This window comes from Pelecanus crispus, chromosome 9, assembly GCF_030463565.1.
Source record: "Pelecanus crispus isolate bPelCri1 chromosome 9, bPelCri1.pri, whole genome shotgun sequence".
Lineage (NCBI taxonomy): Eukaryota > Metazoa > Chordata > Aves > Pelecaniformes > Pelecanidae > Pelecanus > Pelecanus crispus.
The window spans coordinates 21,648,859-21,670,906 of NC_134651.1; the positions used below are offsets into that span (position 1 = coordinate 21,648,859).

At 42.4% G+C, this 22,048-nt stretch overlaps 1 protein-coding gene across 5 annotated transcripts in view; it reads left to right on the forward strand.

Annotated features, from left to right (window-relative positions):
• The window catches only part of PAX3 (paired box 3), an 81,004-nt gene that overhangs the window by 42,493 nt on the left and 16,463 nt on the right, over nucleotides 1-22,048 (forward strand). For 3 of the 5 annotated variants that reach the window (XM_075716238.1, XM_075716237.1, XM_075716239.1), the window contains one exon: nucleotides 12,652-12,851. In XM_075716238.1, the coding sequence (XP_075572353.1) occupies nucleotides 12,652-12,851 (200 nt within the window). Of the gene's footprint in view, nucleotides 1-12,645; nucleotides 12,852-22,048 lie in introns of all 5 variants that reach the window. The other 2 variants (XM_075716234.1, XM_075716235.1) reach the window with 1 other exon arrangement.

Here is a 22,048-nt window from a genome sequence, read left to right on the forward strand (position 1 = left end):
TTTGTCAGGTGTGTCAGCAAGTACAGTACTGCAGAGCTCCGAGAGGACATCCGAGATGTTTTGGCACCCTGTAACACCTTGCATTGTGCAAGAGTGAAGAACTATAAGCTCGAATCAGAAACAGCAAGGCAGGGTGAGATGGCGTGAGAATGGAAAATCATCAGGAGGAGAAGTTAGTGAGAACTGGGGATCTGGCACCTAGGGTTGCATGTCTTGGGAATTGGACCTGGGAGGCTGTAATTGCAGGTGGGATGCAGGAGTTATCCCATGTGCTTGACATGTAGCAGAGGTGTAGTATTGGATCTATACTGCTTTACAGCTGTTAATAAACACAGGGTAGATTAGCTGAATGGCCCAAGCCAGCCTCAAATCCATGAGACTTAGAAACTGAACAAATATTTAAGGTTCCACCTAAAATTTTATCCCTTTGCTCAGGCTCTTCAATATTTTTATTTATTTAAAGGCTTACCTAAAACTTTTAAGGAAAATCCCTGGATCTTACATTCCACTATTTTGCACTACAGCAAAGAAAGCTGGGAAATGGACAACATGCTTAGTAGCAACTAAAACTCTGTAGTTTTAATTACTACACTGTCAAAAAATTACTACAGCGCCAAACACTGAACAACACTCCCCCCCTCCCCCCCACCAAAAAGGTGAGTGTGTGGCAAAACCCCCCAAAACCTTGAAAACCCTCATCACAACCCTTTGCCAAAAGCTGTGCAGTAGCTGGGGCTGACTCTGACCCCACAGCCCAGGCAGTGCTGGGAGCAGCTGGGAGCCAGCAGGCATTTCACAGACCGTCCTCTTGGGGACTGCTGTGGTCCGTGGGTTAAATAAAGGTTGGGTAACACTGGTGTAGAACAGTTCTTTAAATGTCTGTGGGAATTATATTTTAAAATAGGGTGAAGGTACTTCCCTATCCCCAAAAAATCAAAGCAGCCTGATTTGTTGCTTAATTTGCCCAGTTTATTTTGTTTAATTTGCAGCTTTCTGGGAAATGTTTTGCAGTCAAATTTTGTTGGGAAGTGCTTAAAATCATAGTTCCTTTTAAAAAGCTACAAAATACGAAGTACCATCGTGAAGTCTTCTAAAATTAATACAGTGAAGGCGATAGTTAGGCTAACATTTTATATTGGCATAATAATGTAAGTATTATGTAAGTTGTGCTCTGTGCACCCTGTGGATTGCATGCTTATCAATGCACACATTTCATTTCTCATTGTTTTAAATCTCTGTTAATGTCAGGGTTATATAAAGGGACTCGATATCAATTAAAACTTTATTTCATTCTAATTCCTGAACAAATACTCTTTCAAAATAAATAATATTGTGGGAGGGGGGAAGAAAGAAACAATACTTATAATGTGTTTTGCAGTGTTAGTGTCCAAGCAAAGCCTACGGGATATACCAACAGGCATCTTGCCGCTTCCGTCTTATTTGTATGGAGGAATAGTTAAGAAAAGCCAGTGTGTTATCTCACAAACTTTGGGGCAGAGTTACTTTTTCAGTTTTCAGGGCTGCTAATAATTCAGAGAGACAGTTATAAATTTACTGTTAATATCTGCAGAGGTTTCAAAGCAGGTGATGTAAGTTTGTATTAGTTTAGTGAAATAATTTTTGACGTCTCTACCACTAGGCGTTCACCAGCAGTCATTGTTCTTGTTGGTTTTCAACGGCATTTATCAGCATCTGTCAACAAGTAGTACATGAGAGCAAATGTATGGGAATTACATATGTCCGTGGTGTACAGAATAGATCAAGAGTGACTCCCAGCTGGACTCATTTTCTGTGCTGTAAAGGTGCTGCGGGGCTGGCTACAGCCCAGCATGGCACATCAGTCCCTTCTGTTGACTGCTCTGAGATTGGCTGGTGTTGGGGTTTTTTCTGTTTTTCTTATTGGACTGAAGAATTGTGTTTTCTTCAGAAATGAAGCTTCCCCTGTTACTCTTGAATAGATAGCAAGCTGTATACCTTGCGTCATCCTTAGCAAATCAGTGTGTTAATCTCTTTATAGCACTGTGTGTATGTATGGAACTCCTTTTTTAATCACCCAAATTTCAGTTGTTTCAATGTATGCCTTAAAAAATAGGAAACGTCTTTCTTTGATTTCTCATGTCCACTTATAATCTGTAATATGGCAATGGCACGGTCAGGTGGCATCTACGAGCTCTAACACCTTTTGCGAGGTTTGTTTGCTCACGTTTCACCTAACCGGAGCAGTCTGGGTTACACGTAGGTGTTGCACTGTGTGCTCTCAGGTGACAGTCACTGGGATGGGTAATTAAAGGATGATGCCAGGAACTCACTGGCACACAAACTCCACAGGGCAAGAGACAAGGAGAATCTGCAGGTGACCGGCTCTTGGATGGACTCAGGTTAATTAGTGTAATGGCATCACAGGCAGTATAATGAATGAAACAGCATTGTGTGCTCCACGGTGTCTCATGCACCAGGGAGTCTTGCACCCTGTGCTGGTGCCCAAGGCAGGAGCTGGGAATGAAAAACTCTGTGGGAAGTAACACAAGGAGGTACTGAGCACCCTATTGCTATCCCATTGTAACAGTGCAAAGGATCCTTTCATCCCAGATACTGGAACAACTATAAGGGCAGAGATTGTCTTTGGCCAGTGGGAGTGGAGGGCTCGGTACCCGGTAGGACCAGGTCCCATGACAGAAGATGATGGATTTTGAGGTCAGCACCCCAATTCTTATGTAGTTGTGATGGGAGTGACCTTGCATTTTGGATGATTTGGCTGTAAAAGAGGCATTTGGCAGGAGTAGGTAGTACCTTGGAAAATCAATCACAGGAAAAATATCTGGTGAAAAATGTCACCTTCTTTATTGACTGAAGTCTGGAAAATGAGGGGAGGGGGAAAAAAGTCAGCACTTAGTTTCCTTTCACAAAACCCCAGCAGTCTTGTGCAAAGTGAAGTGATTTCCAGAGGAAATGGAGTAGTCAATGACAAAATCCAATATTTTGGTTTTAAAAAAAAAAAAAAAAGTCTGGAAATATTTTGGCCATTCCAAGTCCTGAGAGTGATAAATAGAGATGATCATATAACTCAGTTTAGCTCTATAGTAGATAAAAGTGGCTTGAGGGGTGGTCTGGCTGCAGCTGTGGGTTTAAGAAGAGATGATAGCCTTGATTTCCCATAGAGACTTCGGGGACTGTAATGTTGACATTGAGATGAAACTATTTACAACAGCTTGCTCTGTCAGTGTTTGTCTGGTTTGAATCAAGGTTGTATTAATTCAGGTGCTAGAACTAGTTGAGAGAGCTAGGAAGTGTATTGAAACATTCTCAATTTTTTACCCTAAGTATCTGCACTACAATTTTTTTTTTTCCCCTTCCAAAATGTTTTAGCCATTCTACAAGTTGGTCAAAACCCAGTGAAGCAATGCAGAGGTGTTTTTGAAAAATCCTTGTAAACTTTTTCTGTCTTAGTGTGCCCAGTAAGTTTGATCAGCTTGTATAACTTTAGGAACTTTGTTTGCATGCTGTTGTTGCAAAGGATTGAGCCAAATACAATTTATAGATTTTCTTCTTTTTTTTTTCCCTTTCCTTCTGAAGAATCCGCACTGCCTACACAGTGAGAGATTGCTGACAGCTCAATTATTTGTAGTGCTTTAACCCACTAATACAGTCTCATTATTTATCCAGAGACCTCTTCATTTGCTTTATTTAATTTCTCAGCTGAAAAATTCCATCTCTCAGGATACTCAGTGTTTTAAGTCTTAACTGGTTACCGATCGGCTCTTCCATCAGCTGATACCAGCTTGAAGATGTGATGCCAATCCTTTCTTGGTATGTTCTGGGATGTGAACAAGAGAGATTTAGGTTTCCTCTGAAGTCTCCCTGTCTTTTATATTAAAATGTCGCCTAAAATATCAGCTTCCTAAAGGTTGTTGAGAGCAAACCTAATTTGGATTTGCGTATTTGGTTTCCTTCACATTTTTCTAAATTTAGGAGACAAAGTTGTTCTTTCTTTGAGTCCTCTGGAAGTTTTTCCTTGAAATCTCCTAGTGCTCTTTTTAAGTAAGAAGACAAGATGTTGCAATGCTTAAATACAGTACTTGTGTCAGCAGCATTACCAAGGATGCTCCCTGTGGGAGGGGTTGGAAAAGCCCCCAGATGTGGGCACTCGTGAGCTCCTGGGGGAAATCAATGGGACACGCTTGTGACTCCTCTTCGTGTTTTTTGGAAAAAGCCCTACTCTCCGAGTCAACAGGCTGTATTCAGAGAGACGGTCTGGGGTGACTCAGAGTCCAGTGACAGTGTGATTGTTCGGGTTCGTGCTGGAGCGCTTTGTTGTGCCCGGGGTTATCACAGCGCCGGCTCCCTCTTGCTGAACTCTTTCCCTGGATCTGCTGGGAATGATGGGGGAGAGTGAGCAAGGGCCAAAGCTTGCCTGGATCAAGCTTTGCTTTTACACCGGTGGAAACAGCAGAGTAGGCCTTTGAGGCCAACGAATAGAAACCATGCTAAGTCAGCAAGGCAGTCTTGTCTTCATGGGGAAAACTGTAGCAATTTAACTTTTATTTAGTCATTAAACTTGAGCTAACCCTTTGTGGACAGCAACCTTGGAAACCATGGGGAAAGGTCCCACAGGCTAGATGAGTTTTACCAAATAGCTTTTTTTTGTTGTTGTTTTTTGTTTCAGGTGGTGCAGTTGCTCAGGTGAATCTGGTTAAGGGTCTGGCTTGCCCCTGGTCCGTGAGACTGAGTTGGGAGGAGGGGGTCTGTCTTTCTGCCTTCCTTTGGGCAGGTTTCCTGGGCTATGCACGTCTATGTGCGTGCACGACCTGTACAATAGGATCTGCGTGCTAACTGCAGGGCCTTTATGTTTAGTTTACAACATAAAATAATTATGATAGTAATTCCCAGTGCAAATTTACAGCAGTGAAACTTGAGAGTGGGATTGGGCCCGCATGCAAAGCTGTGAAGTACTTTAACGTTACTTGTATCCACAAAACAAATCTCGTTTTGGAAGATGAGGTGGGGGAATAAGAAGAGATTTTTGTAGTTATATTTGCAGTTTCCTCTTCCTTTCACTCTAGAAATTCTTTATCCTTTCATGCACAGTTGAGAATTAGCCATTTATTCTTAGTGCTGGTGATGCAGTCTTTGATATTTAAAATGGAATGTGTTCCTTTTTGATGCTCTGTGGTTTTGAATGAAGTACATGCTAGGAGATTAATGGTGCAGAACAGTTAGACACTGGTCATTTTTTTTTTTCCTTTCCATATTATTTCATCATTAGAAAAAATATATTTTTAAAAAGAAGAGACTGTGAATTATTGTTTGTGCGGTGAAATTGTTTTCACAGTGTTGTCATTCTCTTCGAAGTTGAAATCGTTGAATAGCTGTGAGCTGTCACATTTTTGTAAGTTATAACTGCATCAAGCTGTGCTGACAAAATGTCCCTGCATAACTGTTAATATGCATTTTCATTTTAAGCATGAAACAGTTTAGCTAATGATTTATCTCTTATAATGCAGCACTTGGGGCAGCTGTATGATTTGTCTCTTTAGCAAGTCAAGTAATTTCTTTAACAAAATGTTAAGCACAGATGGGCCATAGGCTGTCAGTTAACCATTATTGTGCATGCATCTGCTTGCCTTCAATGCACTGTTTTATGTATTCAGCCACTTACTTAGGCACAGCTCTCTGAAAAGCGGAACCTACTCTGATTGGCAAATAAAATGTTCATTTGTCTCTTCTTCCTATTGTTTTGTTTTGGTAACACATGTCAGCAGCTCAATTACCCAGTTCATTAACAGCTCCCAATGGACATGATGGCCAACCCATGATAAGGAGGGTGATTGTGGCACATATGGTCAATAATAGCCTGTCTCTTGGTAATTGTAAATAAAAGTCACTGTTGGCCATTTCCTTTTACTGCAGCTACTGTTTTCCTTTTCACTTTGCTGTACAAAGCACGTTTCTCTATGTGAATCAGCCCAAACGAAATAAAAATACCATCCACTTCTCTCAAGATCACTTTTATCACTGTCGTGGTTGGTTGTTCCCTTACTGTGCTGACTTTCCAGCTCAGAGCTCACAGGAGATGGGGTTGCTCTTTTCCAATTCCAGTAACCAATTAATTACTCTTATTAATCAGTTTACTTAAACAGCAACGTATTTTCTCCCCATTTCTCTCATTCTCTCACTGCGGACTTTGTAAAGTGCCTGTGGAGTTTAAAAAAAGCCATTTACAATGTTTTTGTAAGTATGCCCTTTGCAAATAGCAGCAGTTTTCAAAGAAGTAATTGAAGTGTGACTTAATCCTTGCTAGATGAGCGATACTCATGTCTGGAACAGAGGCTTGCTTTTTGGTTTCGTTTCTTGTTTTTTAATATACCATAGTCAAAAAGCCACTAGAAAGGGTTAAAAGCAATTTTACTGCTTGTGATTCTTTCACATAGTACTAGGTATTCTGTCACTTTCTAGCAAGATTGAGAATTTTCTCATATTGGCTGATCCTAAAATTTCACTTTTAACAGGGAAATAGGAGTATGTAGCAGTATTAGCATGTTTTATCTTAACCCCACTGAGAAATCTTTTGGTTTTTTGTTCTTGTTTTGTTCTTTATGTTTCTTTGAAATTTGCTTTTCCTTTTCCTCTCAGAGAAGAGGAGTCCAACTGCTAACAAATTTTGGGCTGTGACCTAACAGGGTGAAACTTGGCGAGCCCGAATCTCCCCTCTGTCCTCTTCCTCTGTTGACAGTGAAGCACAGAAAGTGAACAGTGAGTTGGATAAAATTGCAGCTCAGAGTCCTGGTGAACTTTGGTGGGAGCGCTACGACCTAAAATTTAGGGGTGCTCCTCTAATTTTGGGAGCGTGCTTTATCTTAGATAAACACGGCTTTCAGTTGCGGCGTCTTAAACAGCTCACAGGTGGCTGAGGGGTGACTCTAGACCCCCTGAGCCTGTACCCTGCTGCCTGCCACATTCATAACTAATCTGTAGTCTCCACCCAGGGCTGCGGGCACTTGGGGAGTTGTTGAGTGTCAGAGTTTATTTGTCCTGTTTTGATTAGCGCAGGCCTGGCAGGGCGTATTTTCTTTTTAATGGCTCCTTGCTGTGACAGTGAGGTTTCGGGAGGAGAAGAGGGGAGCCCGGTGTCGCCTTTCCCCAGGCGAATGCAGCAAAATGAAGGGCTGATGTGCTGGGAGGGAGGTAGCTGGCCGGCTCCAGTCTTCGTTATAGTTTGTATGCAAATATGAGCCTGCCCCTACACGGGACTGCTCAGAGGGGAGGAGAGAGGGGGGCTGCTAGCAGGAAATAAAGATGCCGTTCTATTTTCCGGTATACTTTATTTTGAGGAAAGAGAGGACGCCTGATGTGTTTCTAGTCCGTCGACTGTTAAAATGCCAGCTGCTGAAAGCCTACCCCAACACAAACAAGGATCCGGGGAGGAATGCGCTGCTGGCCACCTACCACTGCTCCCAGCCCTCGCAGCAAGCCAGCGCCGGAGGTTTATTTAGCGAGTGCCTGGAGTGACTCTGACGGCCCCACATCCTGGGACGGTTTTCCCGTCTCTCCCTCCCTTTCCTCTTTAATTCACCCGCAACATGACGGCGGGTTGCATTTAAGCCCCCTTACCTCTGGCAGGGAGAGGTGGTCTTGGAGGGATGCCTCCAGGTGCTGAGGTTTGGGGAGGGGGTGGCTTGGATTAACCCCTGCTGTGCATCCCCTTCACCCTGGCTGCCCTCCCCGGCCCCCCGCCCCCCCGCCACGGCAGCCTCCTTTGTGCCTCCCGCATCCTGCCAGGCAGGTGTCAGGGCCCTGAATGCGGGCGAAGGCCCTGCTGATGGATACCACAGATGGAGCGTGGAAATCGGTCGAATAGGCCTCAGCCACAGGCCATTTCTTAGGACCCAACAAAAGCCTCCAAATAAGTCAACAAAAATCCCAAAGATCACAAAGAGAAAGCGTCATTTGTCATTTACTGTGGGTTTGAGTGGGGGTAGCGGCCCTGCCGCGCTCCCCCTTGCCTGCACCCGAGTCAACACGAGGGAGGTCACTCGCGTCTCTTCGGGCGTGAAAGGCGGCGGGGATCCGGCAGCCGTCGGCGGCCCCGCGGTACCCGCTGCCTCCCGGTGCACGACGCCCCGCTCAGCCCCAAAGCTGGGGGTGCCCCCGCCGCAGCCTCCGAGTAATCCAGATGTGGCACGAGAGGGAGAGCCTGTGGGATAAATCCTGCATAAGGAAATGGGAAGATCTGGGGAGGGTAGCTAGCAAATAAAACCTCCACCAGAACCCTCCTTGGCCTTCAGGATATTGGTTTTTTTGGTCTTATTTTAGTGAGATCCACAGCTAGACAGAATCTATCTAAGGCAGACCCCAGGCTGTTATGCTTAGAGGAAGAGGCTGTGTGATATTTTATTAAAAAATTTCCGAAGGATTGCCAGAGAAGCTGTGCCTTTGCAGGTCGCGGAAAGATAACCTCGCCTGTGTTTGTCAGGTGCGCTGTGCTGCAGCTGTAATGTATGGGTTTTAAATGGCTGTCACGTTTTTGTTATTTAATTATTCAAATGAAGTGCCTTGCTGAGAGGAAGAACAACCCACGGAATGACCTCTTGTGCGTTATTTTGCTGTTCGTTTTTTGTCCTGACGTGTCTGTTTACGGTGTTTGGAAAAGGGATGGTTGCAGAGCTCCAGGTGACTGAACGCCTACAACGCTGGGCAGAGGTTTTTTTGCATATCGTGGTGATAACCGGCATGCAGCTTTTCCTCAGGCCACCAGACAGGTCACGAGGGGTTAAGGGACAAATAGTTGCTCTTTAATTCTGTAATTCCTTCTTTAATTAAACTTCATGGCTCAGCTACTGGTAGGGCTTTTGGCTGCCTCTCCCCTTTTGAGCTGTGCAGTAACGGGGGTGCTGGTGATCCTGAGGGGTCTGGCCGGGGATCTCCCAGGACACTAGTGAGTCTCCTTCTTTCTCTTGTTTATAGCTTGAGGGGTTGGAGTCTTAAGATCATTAGGACAACAGTAAAGGTTAGTGATATGCATGTTGTGTGTCTGTGGAGGTGATGGAGATAGAAATAACCCAGCTAAAATCTGACCACCTTTACCTGTACTGAATAGTATGTTTTTATATCATGGAAATCAGTGGATCTAGTAGCGAGGTACTGCTTAGCAAAAGGGTAATACACCATGGCTATTGAGCATATACAAAAAATAGTTTGGTTTTTTTTTTTTTTTTTAAAGGCTGAGGTGTGTCCAATTTATGTGCTTAGCCAATACTCTGGCTTCTCACCTATATAAAAGTCTAATAATGGTATTTTAATAGGAAAAAATAAGAATAAAAACGTCCTTAATTAATAATATTTAAGATGACTTTATAAGAAATAAAAATAGTGCAGTGTGTTGTATAGACATGTAGCTCTCATTTGACATTACATTTGTCTGATTTTAGTATTGCAGAGCAGACGAGACAAAGGAACTCAATGTTTTCAGTAAAGCTGCACATGGCAGCCAGGCCTGGCGAAGGGTAACACCAATGAAATCACGTAGATATGAAAGCCATTTAATTTGATACATGCTTTCTCCCTACTTTAATTTTATTTTTTTCTCTCTAAATGTTTGCACTTGATTAGACTTACTGTCCTGGACTTTTAGATACTTTGTTCATTTTTTTTCTGACTGGTTTACCTTTGTGCATTTCATATACTGCTTAATGAAATGTAAAGCTAAAATGAAATTAAGTCAGTGTTTCAGTTCTGCATTCTCGCTGCATGAGTGCAAGGTGTAGGGAAACATCACAAGATTTTGCTCAGTCTTTATAAAACATTTTTAGAAAGATCATGATAGGCCTCCTGATACTTCCTACCCAGCTGGTGAGGGAATTCACTTCAGAAATTTAGCAATAAATATCCACTTTAAATTGCACAGTTTAAGCTGGCTTTTTATAGGCATATATGTACATGTTTGAAGAAGTTCCATCCATACATGTAGAGTCTGAGAGTATTGAAAGAGCTCCTGAGATCTGAGGATTTGCCTTTTTTTTTTAAAAACAAAACAAAACAAACGAAAACCCAACAAAACCCCCCTCGTTGTACCCAATCAAAGGCAACTTTTGTCAGAGAAGTTGTCTCCAAAAGGGACCTTCCTGAGCTCTGTTTCAGATCTTACCACATCAGGTATGGTCAGTGCAGTGCTAGCCAGTATGACCCTGTTAGCATGGCTCGTGTGCTCTCCTCCACTACTCTAGCTTGTCAGCAATAGCTGTTCTGCTTAAGGTGGGTGATTTGTATCTGAGGCTAAACATAGGGAAACCATATTTTAAATATCCTGTGTTTCTTTTTATTCTTCAACAGCAGCATGAATCCATCCTGGAGGGTTGTAACTTGGCAGTTGCTGAGGAAGGCAGGTATCACTGATTTGCTTGGGACCCCAACTGAGAAGATTTGGGATTTGTCACTAGCTCTGACAATGTGTTACATTCATTTTGGGATACCCTAGATTGCCTGTTTAATAAGGAATGAACTTGAGCTGTTTGGGATAGGATGTTTGTGCTGATTCCCCTTTGTTCTCAGGGACAATATTCTCAAGAACCAGAACAGCTTAATCCAGTCTTACTTGGGGCAAAACTTCCATGCAAGTCAGAGACTCTGGGAGTTGGATGTTTTCACAGTGCATCGATGCTGGGCTCTGTGGGAATTTCTCCTGATGTCCTGTGTATGTTGGGTCCAAAATATTGATGGTGTCTGGACAATGAAGATAGTTTTCACATAAGAGCCTCTGGTCTAGCAGTAATTGTTCCTTTTTTGGTATGCAGAAATTCATGAACTCTTTAGCTGAGTTGTCTGAAAAAGCACTTTGTCTTTCTCATGCTGTAAGACCAAGTAAACAGATTAGGTGTATTTATTAGTTCAAATAACTTGAGTGAAATTGGAAATGTAAGATAGCTAGAAATGAACGTAGGGGGGGAGCTGGAGCTTGAGAAACTGATTTCTTTCTGGCTTTGCCTTCTCAGTTACCTCCAAATAAATCCTGTTAAGAAGACTGTTTTAAATCAATGTCTATGTCAATAATTTATTTGGAATAACTGAACTAGTAGAAGGAATGCTTGTATTTTGACTGAACAAGCAGTTTCAGCATCACTGGGGAGTGCCTGCCCTCTTTAGGTGGTTTCCCTTGAAGAGTCAGGCAAGAAGGAATGCTTGTCGCCTGGGACAGCAGCTGATGCAAGTGAACACTGGCTTTGGAAGTCTGCTCTTGGTTCATTACTGTTTGTTGGAGAAAGAGAATGTGGTCAGGTACTGGAAGAGGCTTTGCTGCCTTCACAGGTATAGCTATGGGTTCAGCCGTAGCTGGGCTGTAGCTGGAGTTCCCTTGATCTCCAGGGAGAACAGGGGGAACAAACAGTGATGCCAGGAGCTGTCTCTGTGTGTGTGTGATCTCACTCTCTCCATGTCCCTGAAACCCAGTAAGAGTTTTGGTTCTGATTTCTCTTTAAACTGCTGATTGCAAGTGTTGGTAGCCCCTTCCTGGGTCATGGACATGCTGTACGTGATCTGTTTCTTGCCGACTTTCCTTAAGGACTGACTCAGGGTGTGGTGTGAGGGGCCTTTGGTCCAACACAGCCTAGCTGTTTTGCAGTCATGTCCTGGAGTGTTGCCCAGAGGCTGAGCATCAGCAGATCTGCATGTAGCTGTGCTCTGTGCTGGAAAACCTCCGAAGGTTAGGAGGAATAATGATGAAACCTTAGGCAAAGGAGGCATGCAGTCTTGTGTATTTCAGCTCTGGTCATCACATATGTTGGAATCTCATTGCTTTAGTAACTGGAAGAGTCAAGTCAAACTATTGCTCTGAGCTATTCTTACAGGACTTCTCTGTGCAATGTGTGTCCCAAGTTGGTTTGGTTTTTGGTTTTTTTTTTGTATTAACACTTGTCTGGCCTGTCCTAAGGCTATGTTAGATGGTCCTAAGACAGGCAAGTAAGTAGCAAATGAGTGGGAATGTTTAAATGTGCTGAGATATACTAACACAAATATGTAAAATACTGTTCAGAGTGTAGGACAAATAATACACATGACATGAAGTAAATATTTGATCGTGTATGAGAATTAATTTCTTCAATAGCACTCCCCATTACCTTTGTAATCACTTCCATAACCATTTCAGCAATAAGGTTTTAGTGATGGATCTATAGGGAAGGTCTCATGGACATGTGTTTATAGAGTCAGAATGTTTAAGTTACAACATGCACACTAGTGTGACAAATACTTGTATCTGTTCACTAATTCAGAGAAAGGAACAAGGCTGTATTGCTTCTCTGATTGCTTAGGACAGAGCAGTACTGCTCAAGTTTTTAAAACGCTTGCAAACTGCTGGAGGAGTTAAAAGAAAGAAATTGAATAATTCATTTACTGAGATTGCTAGAGGTCCTTAAATATTCTTGGGCCAGGAAAGGGTGCTAAACTTTATTTGAGCACATTTGCACAATGTAACATCTAACTGATTCATTTCTCACTTTTTTTTGCTTTTTTGAAGTTTGCCAACTCAGTTCTGAGTCATGGGGGAAAAGCAGCTTTTCCGTATGAGAAGATATCATAGATTGATCCAATATTTTGCTTTTTTTTTTTTTCCTCAACTAAAGGTAATTTTTTGTCTTTAATTCTTTTTTTTTTGAGCATCAGCACCCCAGTCTGATGAAGGGTCTGACATTGATTCTGAACCAGATTTACCTTTAAAAAGAAAGCAGCGTCGTAGCAGGACAACCTTCACGGCAGAGCAACTGGAAGAGCTGGAAAGAGCTTTTGAGAGGACACACTACCCCGATATTTATACCCGGGAAGAACTTGCGCAAAGAGCAAAACTCACAGAGGCTCGTGTCCAGGTATGTATTTAACAAAGGGAGTTTTCTGTTAGCATATTGGGTCTTTTTGTATCATCACCTACCGTGGGGTAGATGGAAAATGTGAAGCTACATTGTTTAAAGCCTTAGCGGGTTTTGCATCTGTACATGGACATTGGTTTTCCAGCTGTTTAAGGCAACAACTGCTTTGAAAAAAGTTTTCTGGTTTCCCCAGGAATTGTTCCATACCTACCATGAATATAATACTGAGCCTTTGGAGAAGAAGGTCTATTACCCCAGTTTGTTTATTTTAGGCATCTGACAGCACTGTGCATGTAATCAGGTCAGCTGTTGTGCCGGTTTATAGTTATTTAACTGATTTAATCTGTTGTTGTTTGGGTCTTTCAGGCATTAACAAAGGAGAAAAAAACATTTTAAAAAGGACAATGTGTCTGTAGAGCCATGCAAATGAGCAGCGTTACTGGTGCAGTATCTACAGTTTACTTTTAGGTTTGCTTTTGAAGTTGACTTGATTTAAACCTTGTAATATCTCTTTTATCCCCACTGGCAGTTTAATGCAAAAGAAAAGAAACCCTGAAATAACTGTTAGGTCTTCACAGCTTCATGTAGATCTGGATTGTCTAAAACAAGCTAACGTGTTGGAGGGGTAAACCATGGAGTTGATTTAAATTAAAAAAAAAAAAAGAAAGAAGCATGAACCTGGATTTTCAGATGTCCAAAAATGAGCAAATATCAGCCAAATAATTCTGGAATAAGCTGCACCCCGGAGTTCAGGTTCAGACTAGGACTTAGTCTGTTTCACGGCACAGAAGCACTTCCTGTAAAATGTTTAATACCGCAGGCAGAATCCTCCATCAAGTAGATGTCACTGCTTGACATCTAAGAGTCATTTGGAAAAACATGCTTAATTTAAATCAGTCTGAGTTTCAAGTGTTCGCAAGCAAATGTGCGGTTGGGTGACGAGCAAAATGTTGTAGCTTGTGATCTAACCGGGGAAGAGAAATGAGTGGTAACTTGTGATCTAACCAAGGTTACAAGTGAATTTGGTTGCTTTGGTGAAACTCTGTTTTTATATTTTGACCTTTGAAGCTCAGCCTGAGGCATTCAGACTCTGCAAACTGAAATAAGCAATACAAAATATCCCTCTGACTTTTTAAGACGAGCATGCCTCTTGCCGCATGGCTGTATGATTGAGTATCTGTCTTGAAAGGTCCAGACTTTTTCAGTTTTACCTGCTAACTATTTTTGCAGAAGACTTCACATTTCTTGTAAGTGTTTGTCATGACTGTGAGAGAATATCAGATGTATGGATGAATTTGTCTGGAAGGTGAACTCAGTGGTGCATGACTTTTCTTAACATGTTTACCAAGGGAAATGCTTGCAAAACAGCTTCATATATAGACTTGGGCCAGGTAAGACCAAATCAAGCCCTGGGAATCATCCACGCACAAACATAATATAGAGAACTTCCTATGCAATTTCTGTTAGCAAGACAAATGGGATCTAGGGTATGAAGTTTTGGTCTACGTTAGCTTCAGTGGAAAAATATGATAAAATGAAAAAGACATTGTTTGTGTTTTTCTAAATCAATGACCCACCACTAGAAGAAAAGCAGAACTCTCATTAACATAACAGCTGTCTTAATGTGGCTTTAACCCTGTGACTTTTTACATTCCTTATGGCTTCCTTGGTTCCCTTGAGACACATCCTGTCTCACACCACTCCTATGATCTACAGCCTCACAAATTCCCCGGTACCTCTGACATATGGATATTTTACCTAACCCAGCATGAAAGAAAGTTCCCAGTCAATCAATGATTAAAATACCAGAACAAAACCTTTCGGGATTAAAGATGAGCTGGGGTTGAAGTAGCCAGCCTGTGGGCAGCTTCCTAGTGCACTCCATCTGTCTGGTACCCTTGAAGCCTGGCAGAGTGATTTAGCAGTGGATTAAGGGATACAGGATTTGCCTTATCAGCATTCAGCACCTCTCTGTAGCCCCTTAAAATAGCCACCTATGATAGGCATGAAATAAAAGACAACCTGTGAAAAGAAAATAACCCTAAGAGACTTGAGGCTGAGAGGGCTGGATAGCCACACTGATGTAGCATTCAAGCTTTCTTAGTCACACTTCTTTTTTGGTAACAGTGTGACAGAGATCAGAGATACCAAATTTTATATGGATATATACACAAAGATGTCTTTGACTGCTTCCCGATCAAGCATCATCTAAAAAAGCTATCTCTTTTCAGCTTGAGTCCAGCTCTGGAGCTATAAGGACTAATTTTGTAGAGTTGTTTTACATTGTCTAGGAAGTTGTTTAATTGATTGCAACTGGACCAGCCTTGCTATTCCCTCAGTCCCTCCATGTAGCACTCGCATCTCCTGTTTTGTTTTTCCTACCCTGCTGCCCCCGTGCTTCCTCTCTCCTTCTATTCCCCGAGGAGGTCTCTGAACACCCGTGAAAGGAAGAGTCTTAAACTGCCAAATCATCTATTTTCTCACTTTCCCACTGTTGAAGGGTAACCAAATGCCTGTTTCTAAGCTGGTTGGTTGGAGGCGGAGGGGGGAAAGTCGCCTCTGGGCTGATATCAAACTTAGAACATTTCAGCCCCTAAGGGGAATCTTTTGAAAGCTACAAGCAACTGAAAACAGGCTTTACACTGTGAATGTTATTTGTGTACTTAATTGTGGGGACAGGAAAAGCTTTTGGGGAAAGAAGTGTTGCAGCAAACTCCTCATTGCAAGAGTCACGAGGTATAACTGTAATCATTGCTACTACTAAAGCAGGGGGTGTTACAAGTAGTTAAAATGCTCCCTGCAATTCCTCCTGCAGCGCCTTTCCACTCAAGGACCACTGAGGCTTTCTCCCCCGTGTTTGAGCCTAGATGTCATGTCAACCGTCAGGACAACCTCTGCTGCTGCCTCTTCCAAAGGCAGCCAGCCCTTTTTGCATGTTAGATGCAGCAGGAAGGGGAAAGTTCTTTGGTCTTGTGCATTCATCAGATACAATTCAGAAACATAAGTAGAGTCCCAAAGGATAACCCTTTATTATTAAAAAAAAAAAAAAGTAGTAATACCCTGAGAATGTGAAGTTAGATTCACATATTGTGAGTAAAAAAATCATAACCATGCAGTGCTTTACTAGTCCAGTTTAAAAACTCATTAAAACCATCATTAAGTTGCAGTGCAGGCCCTTAAGGTCTGTGGCCTATTTTTACTGGTTCAATCTGAAGGCGAATTCTAAAAGGGAAATTTTCCCCAGTCTAGATAAAGATCAAAGGCTCTTTCTGAGCTTCAGAGCAGTGCGGTTATGGTTTCTTTAACAAATAGTGCATAAGGAATGAAGTGGGTAGCATCTTTTCTGGCCACCTTTTGATTCCCACATCAAGCTTATTTTTAGACCTGGATGAACTGGGTGAACTTTGGCAGCAGCTTGGAGCCTGTTTCAGATTGACAGTGGGGGGCATTTAATTCGATCTTTTGGTAAAGGACTTTTAAATAAGCTTCAGGTTTGTCCTGTGGCAGGTGGAGGACCAGGAGCCTGCCTTGGCCAGTGGGGACTGGCCAGTCAGACCAATCCTTTTGGGCTGTGTGTTGAAGGCAGGCCTCCCAAATTATCAGAAATGTGATGTGTGAGACTTGCATGTTGGACCGTGTTGAGGATGTGTCCCCAGCTGTATGGGATTGTGTGAGGCAGGAGGTCCTGCCGTGAGAAGCGGCTGGCACACAGCCTTCCTGCTTAACCCCAAAAGGCAATGGGAGAAATTTGTTTGGACTCTTTTAGTCCATGAACAATGGTGAAAAAGCAGGGGAAGTTAGGAAGAATTCTGAAACATGAGTATGTCCTGTCCTGAAAAGATTCTTCTCGGCCAAATCCCCAGTTTAAATTGGTTTGCTTGAAAACTTGCAAAAAGAAAAATATTGTTTAACAAAAGAGCATGTCTGAAAATTCAGGCAGATCTCTCCAGGCTACTAGGATGGGATTGAATATTCCCATGTCAAACTTGTAATCAGCTTGTAAGCTTTTGTAAAAAGCTTAATATAGCCTCAGCAAATAAAAGAAGTCCCAAGAGTTCAGATATCTTGAGTAGCCGGGAGAAAAATGACAATTTTTTTTTTTTAAAGTGCTGTGCTTGCATATTTTTTTCTTTGTTTCACTGTGGTACAGGGAGGGGAAGAGATGGTTTGGAGAAGAAGATAGTGAGGAGAAAGGTGAGAGAAGAAATGATGATTCTTAAGTTAGTAGTAAGTTTTGAAAGCTCTGACGTTCAATCTCTCAGCTTTAATAGTCTCTTCTCAGTAGCAAACAGTGAAAAGCATTCACTGGGAAATCATGGGGGAGGGAGGACCTGTGCCAAAAAAAAGTCTTTATTTGCCCTCAGCTCCTCTGAAATGGTTTGAGCATGTATGTTGAACTGCACAGTCCTACAGCGAGATGGGGTAAAGGAATGTGGGACAGATTCAGGAACATTGAAGACCTTTCAGCAGATCTTTACAGTTATTCCTGATGTGGTTTATGGAGAATTTATAGTGCCTTTTTTGAGGCTGTCCCTCTTGCATCATATATAGGATAAAGATAGAAAATGCTGTGTGCATTCTCGTAGTAGATAACCCTGTAATTGCAGATTCCGCCCCCCTCCCCGCCCCGGGGTAAAGGAGAAATTCTTATGGGTAAATTAGCCAACTGCAAACATATGCAGGCCCAAGAAGACATTTTTAAATATAAAGGAAAAGGGATGTGATTTTGATTCTCTTTTTCTGGTCCCTGCTGCCTAAGGCTCAAATTAGTGGCGCTTTAATTTATAAATACACAGTTCAGTTTGCTTATTACTCTATTTTGCAGAACTATTCAGCCGCAGTGTTTTAGAAGTATTTGTGTAGGACTGAGACAGTTTTTTTCAAAGAAACGTGTAAGAGTTGTTGGATTGCACTGGGAGGTGGTTGGAAGTCCTCATTCCCTTTGGCACAGCCTAGTAGTTTCTTGGTCTGTGTTTTTCTTCCCTTTTTTTTTTTTTTTTTTTAAAGTTTGTGTGTGTGGTGGGTTTTGTTGTCGTTGTTTTGGTTTTGTAGCAAACAAATGCTTTTAAAGCAAGCAATGCTTTAAAAGAACTCTGGTTTCCATCATGTTGATAATTCCATGTATCCCCACCAGCATGGCTTCCCATCACCATAAACAACAGCTCCTGGCAGACCCGGAGCAGAGAACCTGCAGCCTCGCAGCGTTCCCACTGCTGCTTGCGGCAGGTTGTTCTCAGCAGGCTTGCAGCACCGCTTTGGGGTGCTGCGTGGAAACAGGCCTACCCATGGTGTGCCTCTGTGCGTACGCAGTAGACCTTATTCCTGTGAGGCCGGGGGTGTGTGGATGTTGCCGTGAAGCTGATTTACCAACCAGTTGTTGCTAAAAGACAATTCTGTTTCTACTCTTTCTTCTTCCTACAGCTGGTCCCCGATACCATGGTAAACCAGGATGGAAATTAACCCTACTGAAAAAAAAAACACGAAAACCCAACCAACCAAAAAACCCCCCAAAACACCAAAAAAAACCCTTTTTTCCTTTTTTCCCCTGCTGTTTTGTGTTCTCTGAATGAACTCTCAGTCAGGTCAGGCAGGCACAAGCGCTGGTGTCAGCCGTCGGCCTTCTAAGAGGGGGAAAGTGCCTGCACAGACTGCTCTGGAGGCTGCTGGAGTAAATGTAGGTCCGGCATCAGCAGTGCCTGCAGGACCGGACAGTGCGGGCGCCTTCAGAAGCCCCGCTGTCACGTTTCGCAGCGGTAATGAGTGACCTCTGCCTGGGCTGGTGCAGCCCAGCTTCATTAGCAGCTTTCTCACTCAGCCTCCCCTCTTCGCAAGGCAGCCCCACTGCCTCATGCTCTCTCCCTGATGGCACACCCACCAAGGACTCCTGCTTCCAGGATGGTCAGGCTTTATTTTGGACATGTGAATTTTGGGGGAAGGGAGAGGCAGGGAATAGGGGGGGTGGGGAGGCAGTTACCATGAAAAATATCATAAGGCAAAAGGGGAAAAAGCCAAAAAGCCCCTCTGTCTAAAAGTGCCGTTAACAATACATCAGTCTTTTGACTTTGTGTGGTTTTGGCACTCATGCTTGCAATGGTCAGGACTCTGTTTAACAAAATATCCATGGGTTTCCTGCAAAATTCACATCTCGAATGTTTTGCCCTGTTGGTTCAGAGATCTTTTTGCCTTAAAAGCACATAGAGCACTCTGTGTTTATGATCAGACTGTTGAAATGTCAAGGCTAATTACACTAGTGTGTTCCCAAGTGAATAAATGCATCTTTTAAAGAATATCCTGTTGAGATCAACAAAATAAGATGTTGGCGTGATCACTTGCAAACTACTTAAAGGAAAAATGATAATAAAAAGCAGGATCTAAATATTGGAAAACAGAGATGGGAGAAACCTATTAGTTCACCTCATCCATTCTACATCGGTGCAAAATATTTTTTTTATGTTCTGTTGCAGAGTGATTTCTTTTTTGGTCAGTCCAGTTCCAGATGCTTGAAAAACTGGAGCCTCCAATACTTACTTCCCTTAAAAGACTATTTTTCTTTTTCCCTTTTGCTCTGAATTTCATCCTCTTCAGTTCTGTTTTTGAGATGTAAATTTTGGCCAGACACTGGGGTTCAATTTTGTTCCCAAATCATCTGGGTAATTTACATTCCATCTTTGAAAGTGACATAGAAACTAGGGAGCCAGAGCCTCACTAAAATGAATGGGACTTGGCTTCTGGTGCAGACATCGTTTTTGGATGCTTAGGTCCCTCAGACGAGCCATGTTTCGTCTGTCCATGTCTGCATTTGCACAGCACCAAGCACAGTGCTGACCTAATTTAGAGCTCCTGCATGTTACACCAACACAAGTAGATCGTATTCTTTCAGACACAGTACTGTTTGTGTAAGAACGCTGTATTTTGAGTCTCCAAAATGCTGTAGCTTGCTTATCTGCTGCTATTGCTTCCATGGGGGAATTTGGTGTGGCAGTGGTGATTTGAAGTACTATCTAGGGTTGGTCTGCTTTCCACAGAGATCCATGCTGTTGCCAGTGAAGGCAACACACAAGATACATTAGTTCATCAGATTAAGTAGATGTAGATCATTTATAGCTGGTTTTCTGTTACGCCCACTCCAGGGTGGCACTTTCTCACAGTACGACACTTGTGATCTTCACCAGGGGCTGCGTTGTACTCGAAGCATCTCTGCATCCAGGTGACGATCGCTTCCCTCTCAGAAGGGAGGCTGTGGGAGAACAGAAGCATCCTATGGGGAACCTGCTAGATTTGAAAAGGCCACTCATAAAATGAGGATTTTGTCATGCTGGTGGAAGTTGAAATTTGCTGAACATAAGAGGACATTGTGTTTAAATCATGTTGGAAATGTACAGACAAAATGTTTCCCCAGGTGTTTACAATATGTTTCTAAGCAGACACATTGGCTTGTGGTGACTAGATTTATTTTTAAGTCTTGGCTTGATATTGGCAAAATTTTTCAAGATTTCCTTAATTAGTGTTAATAGTGCACATGGATTCTTCATGATATGTGCTGAATTCCTGAATTCTTGAGAATAAGTCAAGTTAGCTGAATGTAGTCTAAATGAACTACTATGATTAAAAAATAATCAAATATATCATTTCAGTTAACAAAGAAAGCATATAACTGCTACTGAACAAAGTTTGGGATGTAAATAAAATATTTAGGTTTGAATTATTTATTTTTGAGTAACTTTTTCTTGACTTTCCAAAACTGCTTTTCAACCTTTAAACTCTCCCATTTATTTTTAGTTGTATTTTTTTTCTCCTATCTTACTGTTACATTATTTCTTCTTTGTGTTCTGTCACACACAACATCTGAAATCTGCAGTTACCTGGTATAAAATGGGAGTTTAAACACAGTTGCAAACCAAATCTCAAGCCATGTGAAAAGGGTGAGGCCATGACAGTAGGTAGTAACAATAGTAAAAACTATTGTGTTAAAACATCCAGAATTACAGATTTAGAGCTTCAGTGTGTTCATCTTTACAAATGTGTGATGGTAAGAGTTGGGGACACACTTATGGTCATTTTAAAGATAAATAATTTTTAGTATTTTTACCAAGGCTGGTCCCAAACCTTGTTAAAATCAAAGGAAAACAAGTATGTATGCAGATAAAACCCCTGGTGTTTACTGTAAAGGTGTGTGTTTATATATATATTTTTTTTTAATGTGCCTCTAGCAGTCTGTAGTGACGAGTATGTGCGGTATTAGTGACAATAAGACTCACTCTGTGGTTTTGGATTTGTTCAAGGGGCTTTGGTGAGTTAATTTTGGACTATCTCTGGTGGTAGTCAGGTGCCAACTGCCTTCCTGCTCCCCAGGGAAAGTAAGAAGCCAGGGCAAGCGGCAGAAGGTGCGTGCTGCAGCTGATGGGGCGGCAAGGCAGTGGAGTGGCAGTGGCCAGAGCAGACGAGCCTGGAGGCACGGCTGCGCCAGCAGCATGTGACATGGGTGCCAGTCAAGTAGCACCCATTTAGCATGTCCCAATCGCATGGGACTGAAGTGGTAATACACACCCTTGGTTCTGCACAGCCCAGGCAGGTTCCTGCACCCCTGCAGAGTCCTGCTTAATTTAACGGGGGTCCAGGTGGCAACAGAGCTCTGCGCAAGTATGTTCATCGCGAGGCTGCTGTAGACTTTTTGATACCGTTGTGTGTCCCCCTTTCAGGGATGTTTAATACATATCTGCAGTTCTGGAAAAATGCAATCTATAAAATGAGCCAAAATCTATCTGTAAATAAAAGTATAAAACTTGGCATTAATGCAAATCACTTGCTACTGAATTAAGGTTTGGGATCTGACTCATTTTAATAAAGATTTGTGGCTTGAAGGCAAATGCTTATCTGTAGAGGAAACAAAATCTCGTTACCTCATTTTCTCCAGTGAAATCCATTCACGTAGTGTAGTTCAGTTAGTGTTCCCAGAGCATTTGAAGATCATCAAATGACACTCCCTTCTTCAGGTCAAGGGGGTTATGGAGAAAGCTATAGTTAATGACCTGGGTAGGCTAATTACAACATGCGTTTGCTGTTCCCTGCTCCCCCTCTGACCTCCATTATCCTTCCTAAGTGCTCTTTGGCTCTTTAGCAAAGCCTCTTCCTCCCTCTTAAGCATGTCTTGCCCCTTTTTCCTTCTCTTCGGTTGTCTTCAAAAGATAGTGCCTCAG